The 21,454-nt window shown below is 43.2% G+C and overlaps 3 protein-coding genes across 4 annotated transcripts; 1 reads left to right on the top strand and 2 right to left on the bottom strand.

Moving 5' to 3' along the window:
- The first annotated feature begins 1,628 nt into the window (after window positions 1–1,628).
- Window positions 1,629–7,106, top strand: zbtb47a (zinc finger and BTB domain containing 47a). Its single transcript, XM_027001256.2, has 6 exons — window positions 1,629–1,804; window positions 3,526–4,770; window positions 5,195–5,342; window positions 5,441–5,556; window positions 5,868–6,012; window positions 6,432–7,106. Exons 1-6 carry the CDS (start codon window positions 1,802–1,804, stop codon window positions 6,851–6,853), a joined length of 2,079 nt encoding a protein of 692 aa, XP_026857057.2. The 5' UTR covers window positions 1,629–1,801; the 3' UTR covers window positions 6,854–7,106.
- Window positions 7,107–7,462: 356 nt separating this feature from the next.
- On the bottom strand, window positions 7,463–13,375 carry klhl40a (kelch-like family member 40a). The gene is made up of 6 exons (XM_027001268.2): window positions 11,801–13,375; window positions 11,251–11,411; window positions 11,029–11,136; window positions 10,605–10,790; window positions 10,013–10,162; window positions 7,463–9,801 (listed from the first exon to the last, which is right to left on the bottom strand). Exons 1-6 carry the CDS (start codon window positions 12,920–12,922, stop codon window positions 9,690–9,692), a joined length of 1,839 nt encoding a protein of 612 aa, XP_026857069.2. The 5' UTR covers window positions 12,923–13,375; the 3' UTR covers window positions 7,463–9,689.
- Window positions 13,376–13,563: 188 nt separating this feature from the next.
- On the bottom strand, window positions 13,564–20,988 carry hhatla (hedgehog acyltransferase like, a). 2 transcript variants are annotated; one of them, XM_027001278.2, is made up of 12 exons: window positions 20,792–20,988; window positions 18,646–18,784; window positions 17,778–17,845; window positions 17,393–17,506; window positions 16,495–16,689; window positions 16,052–16,261; window positions 15,730–15,901; window positions 15,397–15,541; window positions 15,133–15,168; window positions 14,682–14,883; window positions 14,327–14,468; window positions 13,564–14,095 (listed from the first exon to the last, which is right to left on the bottom strand). In XM_027001278.2, the coding sequence occupies exons 2-12, from the start codon at window positions 18,749–18,751 to the stop codon at window positions 13,962–13,964; spliced, it is 1,524 nt and encodes a 507-aa protein (XP_026857079.2). In that variant the 5' UTR covers window positions 18,752–18,784; window positions 20,792–20,988; the 3' UTR covers window positions 13,564–13,961. The 2 variants fall into 2 exon arrangements, with proteins under 2 accessions (XP_026857079.2, XP_026857080.2); XM_027001279.2 differs by having other exon boundaries at window positions 18,646–18,773.
- Between the last annotated feature and the right edge of the window lie 466 nt (window positions 20,989–21,454).

The following is a 21,454-nucleotide window of genomic DNA, read 5'->3' as shown; positions in this document are numbered from 1 at the left end:
TGTGTTAAATGGAGATTATCTTATGTTGGTCAATTAAAGTTACTTGCAGATGCTGTGTGCTACATGTTCATATTCAGTCATACTGCATATCACTTTTCATATAAAGGCTTGTTTGAATATTCACAATCTCCAGTTAGAACAGAAAAACAATTATCATGTTACATATGAGAGGCTATGTAATCCACAGCCAGAAATGTCTTATTATAATAATGTTTTGCAGGAGTGTGTGCGTGCGTGCGTGCGTGCGTGCGTGTTTGTGTGTGTGTGTGTGTGTGTGAGAGAGAGAGAGATAGAAAGTGGGAGAGGAAGAGACAGAGAGAGAGGGAGAGAGAGATGAGAGGAAATATACAAATATACAGAATACGGTAGATTGTACAAAAATGTATGAGCACAAATCGAATTTTATAAGACCTCACCTGACGTAGTCGCCAACTGTTGTTTATGCATCCGCTAAATCCCGTGTTAATCCCGTGCTAAATCCCATCCTGCTTCTGGGACAATGTGCTGGGCAGCCACGATGTCAGTCTAGCAGCGTCACCGCCATCCCGCCTGAGCGTTCTTTGGCTTGAGCTCCAGTTAGATAACGGATCCTGAATGTCCCAGCTGTTATAATAACCTCGCCAGGAGGCACTGTTGCTGTTTTTAGAGAATATTGCGGACCTCAACAGAATTCCATGGTCTCCACACCCCAAAATCCAGTGTTAATTACTGCAACAGTAAATGTGTCATCTATGTGTGTAATATAGTTTACAGTATGTATACACACTGTAACCGTGCTTATGAAGTACTAACAGCCAAGTTTATTGGGCATTTATGATTGACCTGGCAAATTATCCCCCCGTGTAATGTTCTCTGAATGTTACACAAAACTAGAAAATAAATTCGCACTGACCCCAAATCCTCAGAGGTGTCCTGAAATTCAAAGAAATCAACCAGCGACAGGTTCACTGATTTGGCACATCAGAAAATACTATAACAATATTTTCGTCTACTATTATAACAACTCGTTTTAAGTTTTCAGGTACAGCAGTGGGTTTCCTATAAGCGTACGTAAATATGCATGCAAATAACACAGAAATGAATAGCTTGGCTACATGAATTTAAAATACATTACTAACGGCTTTTACAATTGCATCTGTGCAGAAATGTCACAGGTGCATGAAATATAGGTTTAAGAGCAATTTTGCTTTGTAATGAAAAGGTTGCGGTGAGAACTGCCTTAGGAATGAAGCGCAGAAAATCTTATATTCACGTACAGTCTTCTACTGCCACTAAGTGGACAGGAGCGTGTTTTGCATTTAGATGACCGACGGCGTTGAACCTGTTAACTTCTGCTGGTGGACTCGTTGACCCTGGCCGCCTTGTCCGTATTACACGTTATGACTGCGCAGCATATGCCGAGTGCTGTGGCTATCCTGACCGTTCAAAGCAATTAAGGAATCCTTTTTTTTTTTCAACCAAAGACTAGGCCCGCGTTTTAAACCAAACCGACATTGCGATCTAAGCACATTTAATAAGCCACCGGGGCGAAATATCCGTGGATTACCGCATCCCTGTCGCTTTAACACTCCAGACAAAGCACCCCATATGATTTTGGAGCTCCAATCACCACTTCCCTCCGCGAAAGGGAGACGCTGCGCCGCACGGATCACTCTGCATGCAAACATGGCGAAAAAGCGCAGCTGTCTAAATAAACGAACGCCGTTTAAATATAAAGAGTAGCTCTTTTCATGGAGAGGAACAGCACAATTCCCAAGGAGGGGAATCACAACTCCTTCGCAGCAAAGACCACGGGATCACAATGGTAGCGCGTCCTCTTCTCTGAATGCCTGCTCGGTGTTGTTCTGGGTATTCTGCAAATTTGGAAATTCCGTTTAGGCCGCTGTGTTTTTGCAAATGTTTTGTCGCCTGCGTTTCACATTGTCAGCGTGTGGTTGTATCGGGCCTATAGACCATAGCTCGCCTTACGTGTTTTCCAATTTTTACAGCCTTAAGTGCTGTTGAACTTTTGTTTGGCAATGCTACGGTCTGCGCAGTGTGCATGCCAACAGGACGCTTGGTGTTCAGCCTATACTTGGATCGTTTGGCTTAAAAAAAAAAAAAGAAAGAAAAAGTATTTTTAAGACTTCAGTCTAGAATCTACACACTTCTCATAACCCCTCAGCACCCTTCAGAAGTCCTTATTTTGCACCGATATCACGAGCGGCATTATTCAACTTTAGATTTCAAATTGTTCCCAATTGTCTTGCACGGTCCCAATGTGACAGCGGTCTGGATTGAAACGCACAGCGAGAAAACATTTGGAAGTGCGGGTTAGAAGCCTGTTTATGTAATCGGGTCGCAAAACAAATCTTTATTTCAAAATGTAAAGTTAGAGATTTGTCTGTGGCGATGCCGGCTCCTGCTGAAGGGTAATTACCCCTGCTACTGTCTGTTGAGCGTCACTAAAATCAACAGGAAGGTTATTTAATTGTTTATCCTCACTAGCTAATAAACTAAAAATGAACTGTTTTGGGGATGTTCATTATTGTCTAAGAGATTTAAGACTCTTTTGAGACCAGAGATCCATTTGTATGAAGTCTCTGCAACACAATAAATTAGACTACAAAAAGTAGCTAGAAAACTATAAATGTTTTATTAAATGTAAACAAAGTCAGCATTGTACAAAATACAAGCACCAAATAGAAGACAGATGTATGCCATACTGTATAGTTCGGTAAGACACACATTTTCCATCGTCTGACTAACCACGATTCGAAGGCCTTGTGGGTACCAGTGTACCAGTAAGAAGCCTTTGCATCCAGCTCTCTAAAGAAACACCATAGCAGGGCAAGTTCTGCTGAACTTTATAAATAAAGTGTGTTGCTTTGTACACCAAGCCAGGGATAGTCAGTCCAGTTTGTGCATGCAGTGTAATAAGGAGAGAAACAGTAATCACAAGTCTACTGTGAAGTGGTAGGCAGTGTACAGTCGGCAGTGTGTGTGTATAAACTATGCTCACTGTGAGTCACATGGGCAGGACAATTATGAGGTCATTTGTATGTCGGAAGAGAAAGGCAGGTTGTGAGGATGAAAAGGAGACCTGGTTTAGGTCTCCTCTCCTCGTGTACAGTGAGTTCAGTATTAAATGTCTTTGTCGGCGCAAACAGCAAGATATTGAGAAGTTGCACATTGCTCATTAACATGCATTTAGCGAATGCAGAGTGAAATGATCATGGTTAACTAAATAAAGAGTGTTGGAAAGCAATATGTAGTTGACATTCCTTCTTAAATCAAACATATTTTAATTTGGCTTTAATTAAACACATTTCTTGCATGGCTAGGGAAGAGTATGCTTTCTAGCAATAATTAATAGTTTAATTAAAAGTAAATCTAGACAGCATATATGCCAGATGTATTACACAATGGGTTACCAGCATATAGTATAATCATTGCACAGCCTGTTTTTTGCTAAAACCGACCCACCGCACTGGCAACCAGTTTGTGCCATTTTTAAAATCCGCACTCTCACCTGCTCTTTTCTAGCTGATAGTGGAGAAGACTGCAGACCGCCCGTCTGACGAGTACTCGCTAGTCGAGGACGTGACCCTCCACAGCACCTTCCTGATGGACCGTCTGAACGAGCAGCGTCTTCTGCAGCCAGACCTGTGCGACGTGGACATCGTGCTGCTGCGCCACCAGGCCACCTTCCAGGCTCACAAGGGCGTGCTGGCTGCCTGGAGCCCCTTTTTCCACTCGCTGTTCACCGCCGGTAAGGAGCTGCGCCGTGTGGAGCTCTCGCTGGAGGCACTCCGGCCACAGGGCCTCCTGCAGATCCTTGACTTCATCTACACGTCCAAGCTGCTGGTGAACGGCGATAATGCGCGTGACGTGCTGCGTGCTGCCACTGTGCTGCAGATGGGTGACGTGGTGTCATCCTGCCGCGAGCTGATCGCACGCGGGACACTGCGGGAAGCTCAGGGCAAGCGCGACACCGCCACCCAGGCCTGGAGCAACGCTGGCGGCCCCGGAGGTGCCGGATCCCGCGTGGAGATCAAGCAGGAGCGGGACGCGGCTGGTGGCAAGGCATTCGGGGGGGAGGGCACGCAGCAGAGCCTGTATGTGGCGCGCATCGGGGATGGGTCAGCGCCGGCGTGTAAGTTGGAGGGTGAGGCAGAGGGGGCGAGGGAGCCGGAAGACCTCGGGGCGTTCAACCGGGAGCAGATCATTGTGGAGCTGAACTTGAACAATCAGACGCTCAACTTATCCAAAGGAGCAGAGGGAAACTCACCCCCAGCCGCGACTCCTCCCGGCTTCGAGGCAGAGAGGGACAACGGGGAGTCGGAGGAGGAGGAGGAGGAGGATCCAAGCGAAGGGGAAGACGAGGTGCTTGGAGGCTCCACGGGGGATGAGGCCGGAGAGGCGGCGCCTCACGACACCAACCTGCCCAAGTTCCTCCCTCAGAGACCTCGCAGGCAGACGGGGGTCTTGGCAGACACCATGGCGACGGTTACCTTGAGAACGGGCATGAGAGTGAGGCAGGGCGGAGGCAGGAGTGGACATGGCGAGGAAGAGGAAGAGGAGAGGTTCGAACCAGAGACGAGATTGCAGGAGGGGCGGAGCGTCCCTTGTTCAACGTGCCCGCAGGTCTTCACCAATGGCTGGGACATGCAAAAACATGCAAACGTCACACATAATCGCATGCAGGCCTGCGACAAGTGCGGCAAACGCTTTCTCCTGGACAGTGAGCTGGTACTGCATCAGCAGACTGACTGTGAAAGGAGCATACAGGTAACACATACAGGAATGTACAGGTGAACACATACACACCTGCTCAACTTACAGGACAAACAAGTACACATGTACACACATGCGTACCTGCTTAACTCACAGTGACATACAAGTACGCACATACACCCGCTCAATTCACACATCTGAACAAGACATTGTTTAATTTGGTCAGAATTTTTGATCGGTTTTTAATTATTTCACATTAAAGGTTCCTTTAAGAGTTTTAGTATATTGTAAGGTATTTAACAGTCAGAGTGTAATAACGTATTTACACTAAAATATTTTGTCCATATTTTAAAGACCAAATATATACACACACAACAAGCACATATAACATGAATGAAGTATTACAAAGGTATGAAATATTACAATATAGGAGTTTAAGTACCACATGCACACTCATTATGTTTGCATTGGTCTTCAGTGTCTTACATGTGGAAAAGACTTCAAGAAGCTTTGGTCCCTCCATGAGCACAATAAAATTGTGCACGGCTACGCAGAGAAGAAGTTCACATGTGAGATCTGTGAGAAGAAGTTCTTTACCATGGCTCACGTACGCAAACACATGGTTGGTGAGTTGCACCAGTGGCTCTGATATTGGGTTTCATCATTTAACACATGGGCCCAACTTCACGCTGAACATCTCCTTACCGGCTCATCGTGTTTTCAGCGCACACCAAGGAGATGCCCTTCACCTGCGAGACCTGCGGCAAGTCCTTCAAGAGGAGCATGTCTCTCAAAGTCCATTTCCTCCAGCATTCAGGAGAGAAACCCTTCAGATGTGAGGTACACACGTACACGTACACACACACACACACACACACACACACACACACACACACACACACACACACACACACACACACACACACACACACACACACACACACACACACACACACACACTCCAGATCCTTCAAACAGCATCCCGACTTGTTCACGCTTAACCCTACTCAACTTGATTCCGGGTTCTCCCGACTCCCAGAGCATCATGGGAAAACTCAAATGTAAAGAACGAAAAAAAATGTCAGGGGGCATAACTGGGGTGGGGAGGGGAAGCCGATCAATAACTGGTGTCTCTGTTGTCTGTCTTCCAGAACTGCAGTGAGCGTTTCCAGTACAAGTACCAGTTACGCTCCCACATGAGCATCCACATCGGCCACAAGCAGTTCATGTGTCAGTGGTGCGGCAAGGACTTCAACATGAAGCAGTACTTCGACGAGCACATGAAGACACACACAGGTGAGAGATCTGCTGCCTTCCTCGAGGACACTGTATGGGCTTTCAAGGAGCAAATGTGTCGATGGTAATAGTCCACCTCAGGGCAGCAAAAAAAGGCACGTCTTGTACCAGCAGCTGGTCGAGGCAACCGGCTCTTGACAGTTCAGTGGTTCAGCACTTTAGCGCTCAGCAGTGGTTGTCTTGGAAACAGGCACTCAGTGGTCATACTATGTCCCTACAGAAAAGAGTGAGATTTAAATGTGAAAGCCATTTTGTATCAAATGATTGGAGATAGCTTGATAACTGGATAAAATCTAAAAATTCCCTAAATTCCATGATTTAACAGGCTAATGAGTTTTTATTGTACGTGTGTTTGTATTTGTCTGTCTGTGTGTGCTTGTGTGTTGCATTGCTGGTGGTCCTCCATCAATGCCTGCTAGGAGAGAAGCCGTACATATGCGAGATCTGTGGGAAGAGCTTCACCAGCCGGCCCAACATGAAGCGGCACCGGCGCACCCACACGGGCGAGAAACCGTACCCATGTGAGACGTGCGGCCAGCGGTTCCGTTTCTCCAACATGCTGAAGGCTCACAGAGAGAAGTGCTTTCAGCTCAGGGACACACCCACCACTGAAGCCCTGCCCACTGACTACAACCCCTCCCCAGGGGCAAGTCAAGCTGTAGCCAATCAGGTGCCTCTATTTTTGGCTGGGGAGCCATGTAAAGACACAGGCTTGTCTACTCACCCAGCCACCATGGTGCCATCAGCAGTGCTCCACTCTGCGAGTGGCTACACCTCACACCTACACCCTCTACCACCCCTATTCTCCACAGCAAGGACAGAGTCGAGTAGGGATGCCTAACTGCCGTTCTGTGTTTCAGTCCAAGCTAGAGGTACTTCATGTATAGACTGTATGACTTTATATGTACAAACCCAGTATAGCTCCCACCGTTTCCCTCATGTAATCTAGAAAAACTAATTATAATGCTCCTTTTCTATGTTGAAAATCACCTGAAGAGGCAATTTATGGTTTTAACATTTTTGGTATTACAGTATATAGTAACTATAGAGTGGAGCAAAGTACATGCTAAAAGTAATGAAAAAGGTTTATGTAATTATGGTGCTATATATATATATATATATATATATATATATATATATATATATATATATATATATATATATATATATATATATATATATATATATATATATAAATATGGAATATACTGAAAAGTTATAGCTATAGTTACTGCAATCACTAATTTTATGATAATCCAATATGAAATCTCATGAAAAATTTTACAGGCCTTTTGGTATTTCACAGAAATTCTAAAGGAGTTCTCGTTCTGCGTACAGGCTACGAAGGCAGTGTGACCTGTGTGGTCTTTTGGCCTGATCTGGTTAGTCACTATCACAAAGCCATCTTGTCTCAAAAGCCATTGTTAAAGAACCATAAATACTGTTTTGATTTTTTTTTTTTTTCACCACGGGCTTAAGTCCTGTGTATTTCCAACTCTTTGCGTAATTCACTATAAACTCCCAAACAGCAGTTGTCTTTGGTGTTTTCAATATTGGCTATTTAGATTTTTTTCAGTTTTCTTTGACAAATGACAAAGTTATATGGACCAACCTGGCCAACGTGTACAGAATTGAATCTGTTTCTCGGTTGTGATTAAATAATATTGGTCTCTCTTTAATTTTACTGTAAAAAAATAGTGCACTAGCCCATGTCATTTCCAACCTTGCAACTTTATATGCGATGCTACTTTTTGTAGTATGTCCAAGGTGTACTGCATGTTATAATAAGAATAACAGTGTTTCCCTCTTGGTAGGGTTGGATGTTTGTCCAAGAATGTGAAAGACGATCCAAGACCCTAACACCAAGGCATGAGTCCACGTCCCTTAGAGCAGACCGAGATTAAAATATTATTCAATAGTGTCATTTTTATTTGGAGTTTTCTTGGTGGAGGTTAAATGGATATAGCTACATAGTACTGCATGTCCATAATGTTTCTGGTGTATACGATAAAAGGCATAGCGGTAGTCTAGGAGACTGCGTATTGTTTTGTCCAGGTCAAGCATTATGTCAAAAGCCCTATTTCTTTTTAACATTCTTTGTCCTAAAATAACTACAAAAAGAAATGAATCCAAAGATGATTGAGTATGTTAGCGGTGTGTAGATTGGGTTCACCTTTACGTTGTGTGGTTTAGCGGTTTCCCCTTTCTCCAATACAGCTGGTTTGTGCTAAAAAGGCCTTGGCAATTAGGTGAGTTCAGTCAGGTGTTTTTTAACTAAGCTGTCTTGACTGTGCGAACTGGTCAAACACTAAACTGTGGTAGTGCAGGACTCTATCCCCAGGACTGAAATGGACAGGAATGGTTGCAGGCACTTTAAAGTAGCTGTTTTGTGTTGTACGGTGTGCAGTTTTGTGTCAGATTGGTCCAAATACTGGAGTTTTTTAGCCCAAATACAAATGATCTATGCCCAGGTCTTACTGTTGAAAATAAAGACTTGAATATTTTGTTCTTGGGGAATTATAAGGTGAAGGCAGAAAGCACTACATATCCTGTCTAATGCAGAAAGGTTTTTTTTTTTCTTCATATAGCTCTTTTTCATGTTTTGATGTTTTGACTTTTATTTTGCTTGTATAACTAAATTGGAGGAGTTCTAACTTGACAAAATGAGAGTGAGGAGGTGTAGTTTAACTGCAGGTGCTTTTATTTTGTAGCAGGAATGCGTGAAGCTTTGCAGCCCAGTTCTAGATCATTTATGAATGGGGGAACATCATTGGCTGCCAAAGATTTATTTTTAAAATCAAAGAAGAAGGTTAGTCACTTTGTAAAGCGTTGGTTGGTTTGTTACTCATGCCCTCCTGAGCCCCTAATCACACTCTAAGATATGGTCATTAAATAGACAGTATTTTAACCTATCTCAGTGTCTGTATTGACACTTGTGTGTCTGACGTAAATATTATTGTGTGGTTACACAAAAAGAATCCTTTATAGATACGTATAGAGACTAAAGGTGATGTTTATGTTGCTCTATATTCTGTCCTCTAGTGTACTGGCTATTGTAGCTGTAAAAGCCTAAAGAATCATCCTTATTAATCCCAGACATAAATCTATTTTGTTTGTGTCCTACTGTCTCACTGAACACTAATTGCTTTTTTTTAATATCATTCTGTGGTATCTTATTTGTTGTTGTTAAAACATATTACACTTGTTTAGTAACATGCATGACATGATTGTCATTCAAGTTACATGTCATGCATTCATTTGTTTTATGGATGACATAGAAACCTTTTTTTCAGCCACCTTGTTTCGGTCTGCTGTGTTGTCTGCACATGCATTGTAACCGCTATATCAGTTGTCATTTTCCACAAGAAAATGACAGGCCGAATATTATTCAAACCCAGTATAACAAATAAAGATGTGAATTATACAAATGCATATATGAACACAATACTTCACTTCAAACTTCAGTACAGTCCACCTTTTGTAGACACCAGAGTTCACCATGAGTTCACGTTTGCATGCATTGCTCTGAAGACTTCTGGTGTGTCCGTTGCCTCCTCCTGCTGTCTGTCTTTCGCAGTGAGGCGCATTTAGCAGCATTCGTTAGGCTCGGAACGCTAATGTACTTAATCGCAACATTCCAGTGCTCTCCACGAAGGTTGGCTCACATCTGCCGACGCTCACATCTTGGTGAGCCGTATGACATTGAGGCGCACTGCCAACACTGTGGCTCCAGCAGCGTAGCGAATCTCCCTCAACATTCCGCTCCAACAGTGTTCCTCTTCATCAAACCTGGGAGAAGCGTGAGATGCCGATGATGACACATCTTTAAAAGTCAGGTGTATGCAAGATGGACTCTTGGACCTCCTTTTAATGAGTGTATATCTGAGAGCACACAGTTAAGTCCTGGTATATAATTAACCTCAAAAGCAATTGTTTTTTCTTATCACCAACACGATGCATCACTGCATCACAATTTCCCTTGAAAGACTCAGTGACTCACCTCCAGATGTCATTCATCTCTGTGGGTTCCAGCTTCTCAGTGGCATCATCGGGCATCATGGCAAATCCCCCCACGGCGTACAAACACCCACCCAGCTCCATCAGGTTCAGGGAGCTTCTCTCCTGAGGGAACTCCACGAAGTCGGACCACCTGGGAGATTGGGCATGAGCAGGAGAACTTCTTGATGCTCTCCCACAGAAAGGATTTGTCATGTTGTAAGGAAACAAATTGGAGTATTATATCAAGAACAGCATTTCTCAAATCCAGCCCAGGTGGGGCACATCACTGCACAGTCTGGTATTCCTGCTTTCACCCAACTGATTAAAGGTCCTTAACGGATTTGACAATTATGTGATATGCTGGAAAAGGTTAGAGAAGGAAAAATCATTACAGTCATACTGGGTCCTTCTCTATCTTATTTGAGTATCACTGGGATACAATATGAAAGCATATGGAATGTTCGGTGGCTCAAGTGTGAAGGTTTCTGGAGTGTTACCACATTTAGGCTCTAGAACAATGGAAAAGAAATGGAGAAGAATAGACAGATGGTTGTTTCAAGGCAACGCAAGGTTGCTTGAGCTGAGTGACTCACGTATTGCTGGCGATGTCGTAGACCTCCACGCTGCTGGTGAGGCCATTGTCTGTCACTCCCGTCACCACGTAGATCTTGTTTTCCTGAATGGCAACGCCGAACAGGGAGCGAGCCAATTTCATTGGGGCCAACTCCTTCCACTCGAACTTAGTGGGGTTGTAGACACAAACTCTCCGTAGGCACTTCCTGATGTATAGTGTGAAACCATCATGTGAGAACACTACAATTTGTGAGATAATGTAAAATATTTTATGGAGAAGAACATTATTCAGTTACTAAAGAAATTTTAAAAATGCTTATGTTACAATGAATGACAGCTTGTGAGTCAATGTCAGTCATGCAGTGCTAGCTTGCTGCCAGTAACTTTCATGCACATCTTTGGTTCAAGCATTCATTTCCAAAGAAAGCACAAAGCCAAACGCACTTATTTTCTGCTTTTCCGCCCAGTACGTAGACAAGCCCATTATGTGAGACAGAGCCGTGTCCATACACAGAGTAGGGAAGGGGGTCAGACTCCCCCCATTTGAAGGATCTACGTGCAAGGAGAAAGAAAAATGACACCTGGAGACTTCGAGACCTCAAACACATCCACCTAAATCAACCTTTTTCTTCCTTTTTCTTTTTTTGGCCTGGTGACTCTACTCACTGCCTGTCGTAGACCATAACGGAGTCTAAGGCGTGCTCTCCCTCCCTCAGCTCTTTCCCACCCAGGACGTAGATGGAATTCTGGGCTTCGGCTAGACTGAACAGACAGCGCGGGCTGGGCAGTGAGGGCATCCCCAGCCAATCAGAGCTCTTGGGGTCGAACTGGCAGAGGGAGAAGAGGACCAACACATGGCATGCCAATGAGCTTGTGTTGTTCTCCGCTTTTTGACTCTTCACAAATGTGTACTGCATGTGAGCTCAGATATGCACTCTGCATGTGAGCACTGCAGAAAAGGAATCCAATGTTGATCATGTGAGGCATAGCCAAAAATGGTAGGTGTAGTTATGCAGTCCTAACAGCTGCTATGAGAGTACGCTAATTCCCGGTGAGTTCTAGATGAATCACAGGCATCATATTTGGAATGTGTATAGCATGCTCTGTGCATTTGCAATGCAGACAAGTTTACTGATTTTACAAAGCAACCGTCCAAAATAGATCAATTTAAAAGACAACAGTAATAGAAATAATGTTAGTGTCTCTGCACGCTTACCTGTAAGAAATAAGAACTGAAGGGCTCGTCTGTGTTTTTCTCATTATAAAGTAGACCTCCAACCAGGAAGATCTGATGTTCTTTGGTCACCAAACTGCAGTGATTTTTGGGGATCTCGGTAGATGAGGAAGCCAAGAAGCATTCATTCTCAGCAGGGTCATAGGCGTATGTTCCTGTGCTGCTAATCATTAGAATAAGGTCCCTCTGGAACATTCCAAAGCGGGGGTTATCATTCAGGATCCCTGGAAGCATACCTTCCTCATCCTCTTCTTCATCCTGCCCTCCTGCCGTGGCTCCTGCATTCTCGCCTGACCTCCCTTTGCCTTTAGGCAGCTGCCCTCTTTCCGCGTCCGTTATAAGACGCAGCTCGTTCTTGATCTCCTGGTTGGTCCGGATCAGCCTGTGCCCCTCCACTTTCTCCCTGAGGTAATCCGGAGGCATCAGACGAAAGCGCACGCAGTGCAGGAGATCCGGCAGGTCCTTCAGCCTCTCGCCCGGATCGTGCTCGACCCACTCCATCAGCCCTTCGAAGACCGTCTCCTCCCGCTCCACATCGAGGGCATCACACGTGATGATGGCAGCCAGTTCTCCAGAGCCCAGCTGGTGGAAGTCCTGGTCCCTGACGATGAGCTGGAAGTGGTCGCAGATGTAGTCCCGAGCCTTGGCTGCCAGCCGTGGGCACTCCAGGAGAAGCCCGAGCCGGAATATGGCCAGGCAATTGCTCAGGACCAGCTTCTTCTCCAGGTAGGACACGCAAACGCTGAAGATGGATGGGATCTGATACATGTTGGCTGCCATGAAAATGTCCTGGACGTTGTTCTCAGTCAGGTTAATTTCGGAGGTGTAGATGTACCTCAGGATCATACCCATGATGCCTGGCTCAACATCCTTCAGGACAATCTCTCGTTTTTTGCTCTCCTCCTGTTCTGAGAGGAACATGGCTTTGAAGTGCGGGCTGCTGGCGGCCAGTACCAGCCTGTGGCAGGGGAACTCCCGGTCCTTGATCTTCAAGACGCAGTCCACAAACTTGTCATTCTCCAGGAGATCACAGAGCCCGTCCTGGAGGAGAGCCTGCTGGTACATCCTCGGTGCTGTCAACGGATCTATTAACGAGGCAGCCATCTTGTCAGCGTTTTTTACAGTGTTAGCACGTTATGTCAGTAGGAGGGTGTTCGGCTCCTCTCCCACTACGAGACTGATTGTATTAACAGTCTGACCCTATGAGAGGGAAATAGGGGCATGCGTGGTGTGGCTTCTCCCCTCAGCTGTCATGGGCTGTCAGCCGCATTCATTTTTAGACCTGAGCAAAGCCGTGGGACTCACATTTGGAGAGGCTGAAATTCGAGTCTCTCCTTCTCTGTCCCATTTCCTAGCTTACCAAAAGGTTCCAGCCACCAGCTGACGCTGCCGAAGAAGACCATCACATCTCAGGTCTCAAGGATTAGGCCGTGAAGAAAAAACTGTGTTTTTCATAGGGAACATACAGCCGTATTCTTCCAAGAAGTACATTCTACCTCTGTGTACAGAACAAGTGAAAAGTCTTAACTTTGATCACAATAGATGAGAATACAGTATTCCATTTTATATATACTTGGTCAAGTTACAGTTTACAGCTGTGTAATATAAAATAAATGACTATTGCCTAACACAAAGTATATATATATATATATATATATATATATATATATATATATATATATATATATATATATATATATATAATTAAACCATATCTGAGTGCAATGACAACAGACACAAACCCATAAAAGTTATTTTTTGTTTTTCATTGTTTAATATATCTGCATAAAATATTTGGCAAGGCCATCCTTTACATATGCATCTTAGTTTAAATAAAATGATTGGCATAGAAATGCTCTTATTACTTTGTGTGTGTGTGTGTGTGTGTGTGTGTGTGTGTGTGTGTGTGTGTATGAGAGAGAGAGAGAGAGAGAGAGAGAGAGAGAGAGAGAGTCTTTGGGAAAGGACAGTTGGCATTTCCATAGCAAGTACACTTGAGGCCTATTCACAGTTCAAAAAATCATTCCCTGCTGCTTAAGAAGCAGGCTTGTTCTGAGCCGTCGCCATAGTGATGGGGGCCTGCTTGGGCTTGCTGTGGAAGCTCAGAGTTAGTAATCCGTTGACCCTGCCTCTTGTTCCAGACCTAACTGGTTTTGGGTTTGCCTGGTGTGGCTGGTTCTGGCTCCTCCAGCAGAGCTAGTTTCCTCTCCCGTTCCTTTATGAGCTGGATGCCACAGTACGTCACTAGGAGCACCATAATAGGGGACACAGGGAATCCTGGGAAGAATGATATGGGCTTTAGAAGAAGATGGCTGCGTGTGGAATATCTTACTGCTGCATGTATGTTATAGCTGAAGCACAATATGCCACAGATTGCTCTATAATACATGGCCTCAGTTAAATCTCAAACATACTAGTCTCCCCCCTAGTGCATTGTTAGTGCTTCCTCTAGTGCGTGTGTGTGATGCCTTCGAACTTATTTCTGTCATTATATTAGATGCCATTTACCCTTGATCAGCAGCCTCCTGGCCACCAGCTTTGCGAATTCCAGGCTGTTCAGTGAAAGGACATTGTAGAGGACGATTTGCCAGAAGTTAACTGCGTTGAACAGTCCCCTAATGCGGCGCGACATTGCTTCAGTCATCAGACCCTTTAAAAGTACACATAGAAATGGGATAATACTGCATGCCCTTACTAACTTTTATTGACATACATGCGCTGGTATTTGGTAAAGTCCAAACTGCTTTCTGTAACTTTGCAACACTGTACACTGATCACGTCAGATTAATATTAAGATTAAGATTAAGATTAAGTGGCATTTGACTGACAGGTGTGACCGTTTAGAGTGTCCCTGGATTCTTACTTCAATGGTAGACAGGGGTGGCAGAGAGAAGAGCTTAGCCACCCACAGCTCAAAGTTCAGGCCGAAGCAGTTGAAAAAAGACCAAACGTACACCAGCTCGCAGGGTCCGAGCCAGAGAGTCGTAATGGAAAAGGTGCAGATAGTGGCGACCAACTCCTTGAAGATTCCATCGTGATTGCCGCCAATGTAGTCATAGACGTACCTTGAAAGAAAACAACGGATGATCACATTCATGCACCTGGTGGCATCGGAGCCACAAGCATGTGTAGGAATCAGCAGGCTGCTGACCCATATGAGTCCTGGTGTTTCCTGAAGAACTAGAGTGCATGCACTTTTTCTTATCTGTAAATATGTTAGTGTGTGTGTTTTCAAAGTCCTGAATGGGAAAACGTCAAAAGACACCATTTATAGTCTATAAAATAAGTGACATAAGTGAGGTAGTTTGACTTACTTGCACAGCCAGTCATTGATTCCTCTGTCAAAGTGCCTAGAAAATGGAAAAAATCAGTGGTTCATATTATTGAGTTTATCCTTTTATCCAAAGGAACTTACAATTATGACTAAATACAGCCTGACCAATCAGGGTTAAGGGCCACACTCAGGGGCCTAACAGTGGCAAGCTATCAGAGGTGGGGCTTGAACCAACAAACTTCTTCAGCCTAGTCAAGTATGTTAACCACTGAGCTACTACTGCATGTGACACAGATGCACTTACGTTTCAGCAAAGACATACAGCATGGTGATACATTTAGGAGGCCGGGGAGGGTCCAGGTGGTCTAGCAGAGACACTGTGTTAATAACACCAAACATGACCGCTGCTTTCACCCAGTCGTAGACCAGATTGAAGTAGGCCAGACCAGCTGGAAGGAACACAAGAACATGGCATTTGACGGCCCATCCAAATGACCTACGCAGGCACCATATGTATTGTGGGGAAGAATACAGTGTATTCTGTAGCATGTGTACTGGGTGTTCTGTAACATGCACGGACTATGATTTACAGCTTGTAAAAGAAGTTTGGTTTTTATTAAAAGAAGAAGGGCCAGACCCAAAGACCAGTCAGACAACTCTTTCACTAGCTTCATGTCAGTGGGGATGGTCAGAATGTAGAGGTAATGGAAGAGCACGTCCACAACCAAGATGGCTCCAAGGTGCACCAAAGCATGGATGAAGATGTTCCACATTTCTCTGTCTTTACGAGTCAAGTCTGGGTTGTTAGCCTGCGTGCACAGCATTACATAGTGCAATATATTAACGTGCTGATATTAGAACCATGTCTTTCAGACACAGAGTGACAATCTGTCTGGCATCAACAGTAACTGCATTTATTGTAAAATGTTCCTATAAGCTGTGAGCTGCTAGGGGCTCACCTGCGCGTGGAATCGGTCAAAAGTCATGATGGGTCCGAAAAAGAAGAAGGGGAGGTAGAAGTTGTACTTCATCAAATCCATGAAGGTGTACTGGCCATCTTTCTTCTCGCAGTTCTCTAGCGCAAAACTCATGCAGCGCATGATGGAAAATCCGCAGCCTCCATAAAACAGGATGTCCTGAAGCTTGAAGGTGCCGGTGACAAAGCCAGCCTAGAAAGCAAAGACCAAATAACCATGTTAATGTCCAAAAAAACTACAAGTCCTCATTAAAAACTACAAATCCTCATTACCCAGGTTTTTTACCTTGGAGACATCTGAACTGAGAAACCATCTTGCACTACAGTGTCCATATGGCCGAACCACAACTCCACAAATAAATATGCATATATAATAATCTAATTTTGGGAACTGAGAATGAATCAGTCATCAGAGCAATTGCCCACCTGCCAGGATACGAAAGGATCCATCTTGAAGGTGGCCAGGCTGGTGAGTCCAGCCAGGAAACAGAGCCACTTCCTCTTAATGAGGGCCACGCTATAGAGCACGATGCAGTGGGACAGGATGAGGGAGACGTACGTCCAGCCCATGATGATGAGCACGGTCAAGCCGCCATACAGCATGTAGATCAGAGACCTGTGCTGTGGTCCAGGATGGGGGAGGGAACAGCATTACATCAGTAACATTTCAGATGGGGAAATAGTTATATCATGGTTTCAACCAGTCACTGTTGCTGTTTATTACAGTTGGTTGATGAATCCTTCAGGTATATGAAAGACGTTTTATATGGGGTTCATTTATGTTTTATGGCGATTGTTTTTGAGTGGTAGTAGCAGGATTACTAGTACCATTTATGTACAATTTATGTCTGTAATAATATATGTATTTCTGTAGTATTCCTCTAGGCTGGAGGAAATAAAATAAAAAATTTGGGTTTCTAATTATTTATTTTACATTTTCCTAATACATAATACATAATACACATATGATGCAGTACATGACATAATTACACTTTTACAAGATTCATTGTGTTATATTTTAACAGTCTTACAGTGATTAAAATATCGAATGTGAAACGATACCCAAATGGTTTTCGAAAGTTTCCAAATCATGGTTACCTTACATCCATCTATACCAGCCTTCCCCGGAAGCAGAAAGAACACAGTGAGATGGTGTGTGATATTTATGCCATAGAGATAAGCTGAAACCGTGCTTGTGCTTTAATCACAACCTACCATTCATTTAGTAAACAACCCTGAAAGCACAATCGGCAGCTCGTTCCGTCTTCAGCCGATGTTACAGCGCAACGCTACTGGGAAGGTTCTGAGAGCCAGGCATACCCACCTTGGGTGAAATCATGGAGCAGATTTTGGCAAAGATCACATGACCAGAGAGAGCAAACAGGATGTGGCTGCGGAAGGTAGTGAACCACATCGCCCACTCGAAATCAGCCACGTCCTAGTGAGAGCAAAACCAATCAGTGTGATAATGAATAAATATCACAGCACAATTATTCACCAGAAAATAGAATTAGTGCCACTTATATACTTGCAATGCACAACGCAACATGTGCGGGAACCTAAGCCCAGTGCAGACAGCTATGATATCCATAATGTGGTACTAATGTGGTTTAATGAGACCCTAATGCGTTTAATGTGCTTCTATGAGGGGTGAAGCTCTTTCAGTGATAACAAATCTCTATTTGTCAAGCCTGTATTTGTCTGTTTACCATTTTTCTACCAAAGTAGTGCCAGCCTGGTTTCATGCTCTCCTTAAAGCTCTTCCTTTGCACATTCTCTGGAAGAAAGGAAATTTCAGTGCATCAGATACTTTACATTTAATTTCCTCTCTCAATCCCTTAAATACCCACATACATATTATGTTTGGGCCATGCATGGCCAACTTCATTTTGTGTACAAAACCTCTGACATACAGACAGATATCCCAATTGACATGTAAGATAATACCAATAAACCAAGCTACTTATTATTCTCAATAGACATTTTTGGTTGTACCACTGGTGAGGTTAAGTCCAGCAGAGTGCAAAAAACTCACCAGGAAATGTATTTTGCCCTGCAATAATCCAGATCTATATGTGATCTGGTCATTTGGAATATGAATAATTAGAGATTACATAATATGTGTTGCAGCATCGTGGTGGTGGTAGTGTTGGTGATGGAGGTGTGTGTGTTACAGGGGGTGGGGTGGTGAGGAGGAGAGAGGGATATGTGCTCAGTATTAGAAACTCTCACAGTATTTATGTCATTTTAGGAGTACACAGATTCACACCTCAGTATGGAAATAGCTTGCTCTTTCCAAAGGCACCCTAAGGTGATCATTTTCAGTACATAATACTGAAACTACTTTTTTCAAATTTATGGTGAAAGTTATACACAGTAGCTGTTAAGTATGTTAGAATGAGAAAACTAGCTCAACGACTCTGCTGGGACATCATTAATTGGGTCTTTTACTGTAGAGAATTGATGTCTTACTTTGTTTCAGTCCTCGTTCCTCACCCTTTCCAAATAAGGTGATGGAAAGCAGATATAAATTAGGTATGTCTTTTGTCCAGCTTTCAGAACCGTGGCACGACTTACCACTCGAAGCCTCCACGATCCAGCTGGCTGCCCACAGAAGGGCCAGCGAGAGGATGCTAGTGTAGAGGTAGAGCTCGATCTTAGGAAGGGCTGCCTTGATCCCCATGGTCAAAATCTAGCACCAATCACTAAGGGGTACCTCAGATATAGGAGACGTGTGGTGATAAATAAACAACAGAACAGGCAAACAAAAAAATATTCAACCTGGCCACATTAATGTATTTGTAACTTTAAATTTAGCTAGGTCTGTTATATTACTAAGCACAACACATTATAAAACAATTAATTGTTAATGTGCACAATATGTATATACATTTCTAAGGCCTGAAGATACAGACATCTGATGGGAGGTTTGTGTGTGTTTGTGTGTGTGTGTGTGTGTGTGTGTGTGTGTGTGTGTGTGTTGTGTGTATGTGCATTTGTCTGTGTTTTTGTGTTTAATGCAAAGTGTGTGTGTAGGATGGAAGATGTGTGTGTGTCTTTTACAGATATCTGTATCAAGAGATAACATTTAGGCAGCAAAATCAATGAGTCATTCACTTATTGCTATTTAGACCATTCAGAGTCCACTAGGTGAACAAAAAACTTCCTGACCTTTATTATTGTCAGTAAAGACATTATCCATTTGATGCCATACCATCTTGGTAAGTGTTCGCTATTTCTCAAACATGGTTAGCCTGGGTATATTCCCATATCATGCACATCATGCATAATCCTACATTTTTATTCTTCATTTGTAGTTGTAGTTGTCACATACTATGCCATACTGGCAAAATTACATGTTGACAAAATTACATATTGACTAGTATACATATATTTGTCCTTTTTGCTTGGTTTTCTGACTGTTGCATGCACCCCTCGGCAGTTTTGCTGTAGGCATTATTATCGGTCCATCCCAGCTATGGAGACAGAAGTGTAACCATACACCACATCTCTGATCTCTCTCATGGTTTCATGTTTTCATAGCCAGTTGCCACAGTCACAGTCAACAGTAATACAAGTATTTTATTTGTTGAGGGCATTTTGAACATTACAATTAACACATTTTTTTCCATTCATGAGTGATTAAAACATTAATTAAATGACTTAATCCTACAGAACAACTGTCAGTGTAAATTAAAAGGCATCATAGGTTTTATTCACAATATTTAAATCTATTAAGCTATTCTGGAAACAAAGCGAACTGGAAACATTTTTAATTCAACCAAAATGTTTGTGTAGTTTCAGATACAACTGGCTCACATTTTTGTCTGTCGAAAGCTTTCGATTATAGGATAGAACCAACTATTGTCAAACTGAGAAAATCAGCGTGGGCACTATAATTACCACGGAGACAGTAATTCAACGAGGGATCAATGTAACCATATTTATTTATTTTCGTTTTTCATCACTGGGTCTGTATTGAAACAAACGCGCTACATTTTGCTCAGTATTAACCACTTCAGAGCAAGCTGATCAAGATGGCCTGCATTCGTTGCATTCTTTATTGGACAAAGAGCTATTTTAAATGCACTTGCCTCGTACCATTCTTTTCAATGCAAATAAATGCTTTACATCAAAAACGCAGGTGGTGCGTTGCCCTCAAAAACATGAAATAAACTGCTACTTCATGTCCATAGCCTAAAGATTTTAAGATGTAAAAGCAGAACAAAACCAAACTGTTTCAAAAAAAATCCAGTCATTAAGCCGTATAAACCACCAACAGGGACCGCGGCTCTGGAGTTAGTGACTTAAATGGGAGTGCCCTGTTTCACAGCTCCTCAGAAACAGCACCGTCAGCTGCTCCGTACAACCTCTTCCTATTTTAGCACGATCAGTTGATCATCGCTACAGTATAGGACATTTGCTGTGTAGAGCCCTCCAACTAATAATTTATAACTCCTTAGAAAGTCCGCATTGCTCAACTGTTCACGAAAGTAGCTGAATTGGGGGGTGGAGGAGGGGAGGGGGGTTGTGTGCGTGGGTAATGCGGGGGTTAATGCCTAATGTTTAAACGTTAACATTGGAACAGAAAGCAAAATTTTTATCTTGTGTTTATGCTGGGATGATTACATGCCTAAGCATCGCATAAGAAATGTTGAGGAATAATACACTGTACGATTCACAAAACTCAAGTAAATATAAACTGCGTTTTGCAAATACTAACCTTGGGTCCGTTTTCCTCAATAGGTCAGCTATTTTGGAGACTTGATCCCCCCCACAAAAAGAAAAAAAAAAGAAAAAATAACGTGAATATGTGTTTGTCTTAACTCATCCGTCCTGATTTTCTAGTAGCGATGTGCAGTGAAAGACAGTAGTGGCGGTAGTGGATGTTGTGAACTCAGCGGCGGGAGGGGGTGCTGAGTATATTTAGCTCGCATTCAGTCCGGCACTGCAGTGAGGGGTGGCTCCAGCGCTGTCCGTCAGAAAAGCGCACACTAAAAGATTGGTCTCTACACAACTTAAGAAAAGCATGCTCTAAAAGCAGGCTGGAAACCTGAGTGCATAGCATTTTATTTTTAAGTCATTTAACTGTGTGTGCATTTGTAGTACTTGTGTGTGTTTGTGTGTATTTGTGCTAGAGCCAGTAATAAAACAGTAATGAAAACCAATGCAGTAGCGATTTCCCAAGAGATCAGAAAGCATGTGTCTAAATAGGACTGTAGTATGAACAAGTATTAAAAAATAAATGTTAAAATATTTTTAAAAATATATTTGATTGTTATTCTGTATAAATCATATATATCAAAGTCTGTGTCTACAGCGTGTAAATATGAACAATTACGCAAGCTCTGAGAAAATAGTTTTATTGTATGATGCAGGTGCGTGC

Source organism: Electrophorus electricus, chromosome 7, assembly GCF_013358815.1.
Source record: "Electrophorus electricus isolate fEleEle1 chromosome 7, fEleEle1.pri, whole genome shotgun sequence".
Lineage (NCBI taxonomy): Eukaryota > Metazoa > Chordata > Actinopteri > Gymnotiformes > Gymnotidae > Electrophorus > Electrophorus electricus.
The sequence above is the reverse complement of the archived record's forward strand: the minus strand, read 5'-3'. Positions and strand labels throughout refer to the sequence as shown.

Excerpts from the sequence above, each read along its gene's own strand:
- hhatla (XM_027001278.2), bottom strand. The coding sequence starts at position 18,751 with ATGGGGATCAAGGCAGCCCTTCCTAAGATCGAGCTCTACCTCTACACT. Across the intron at positions 15,542-15,729 it reads GTTGTCTGACTGGTCTTTGG|CTGGTCTGGCCTACTTCAAT; the intron begins GTCTGGCCCTTC and ends TGTTCCTTCCAG. Across the intron at positions 14,469-14,681 it reads CACCCCTGTCTACCATTGAA|GGTCTGATGACTGAAGCAAT; the intron begins GTAAGAATCCAG and ends GTACTTTTAAAG.
- zbtb47a (XM_027001256.2), top strand. Across the intron at positions 5,343-5,440 it reads CGTACGCAAACACATGGTTG|CGCACACCAAGGAGATGCCC; the intron begins GTGAGTTGCACC and ends TCGTGTTTTCAG. Across the intron at positions 5,557-5,867 it reads AGAAACCCTTCAGATGTGAG|AACTGCAGTGAGCGTTTCCA; the intron begins GTACACACGTAC and ends TCTGTCTTCCAG.
- klhl40a (XM_027001268.2), bottom strand. The coding sequence starts at position 12,922 with ATGGCTGCCTCGTTAATAGATCCGTTGACAGCACCGAGGATGTACCAG. Across the intron at positions 11,412-11,800 it reads TCAGTTCTTATTTCTTACAG|TTCGACCCCAAGAGCTCTGA; the intron begins GTAAGCGTGCAG and ends TCCCTCTGCCAG. Across the intron at positions 10,163-10,604 it reads TACGACATCGCCAGCAATAC|GTGGTCCGACTTCGTGGAGT; the intron begins GTGAGTCACTCA and ends CCAATCTCCCAG.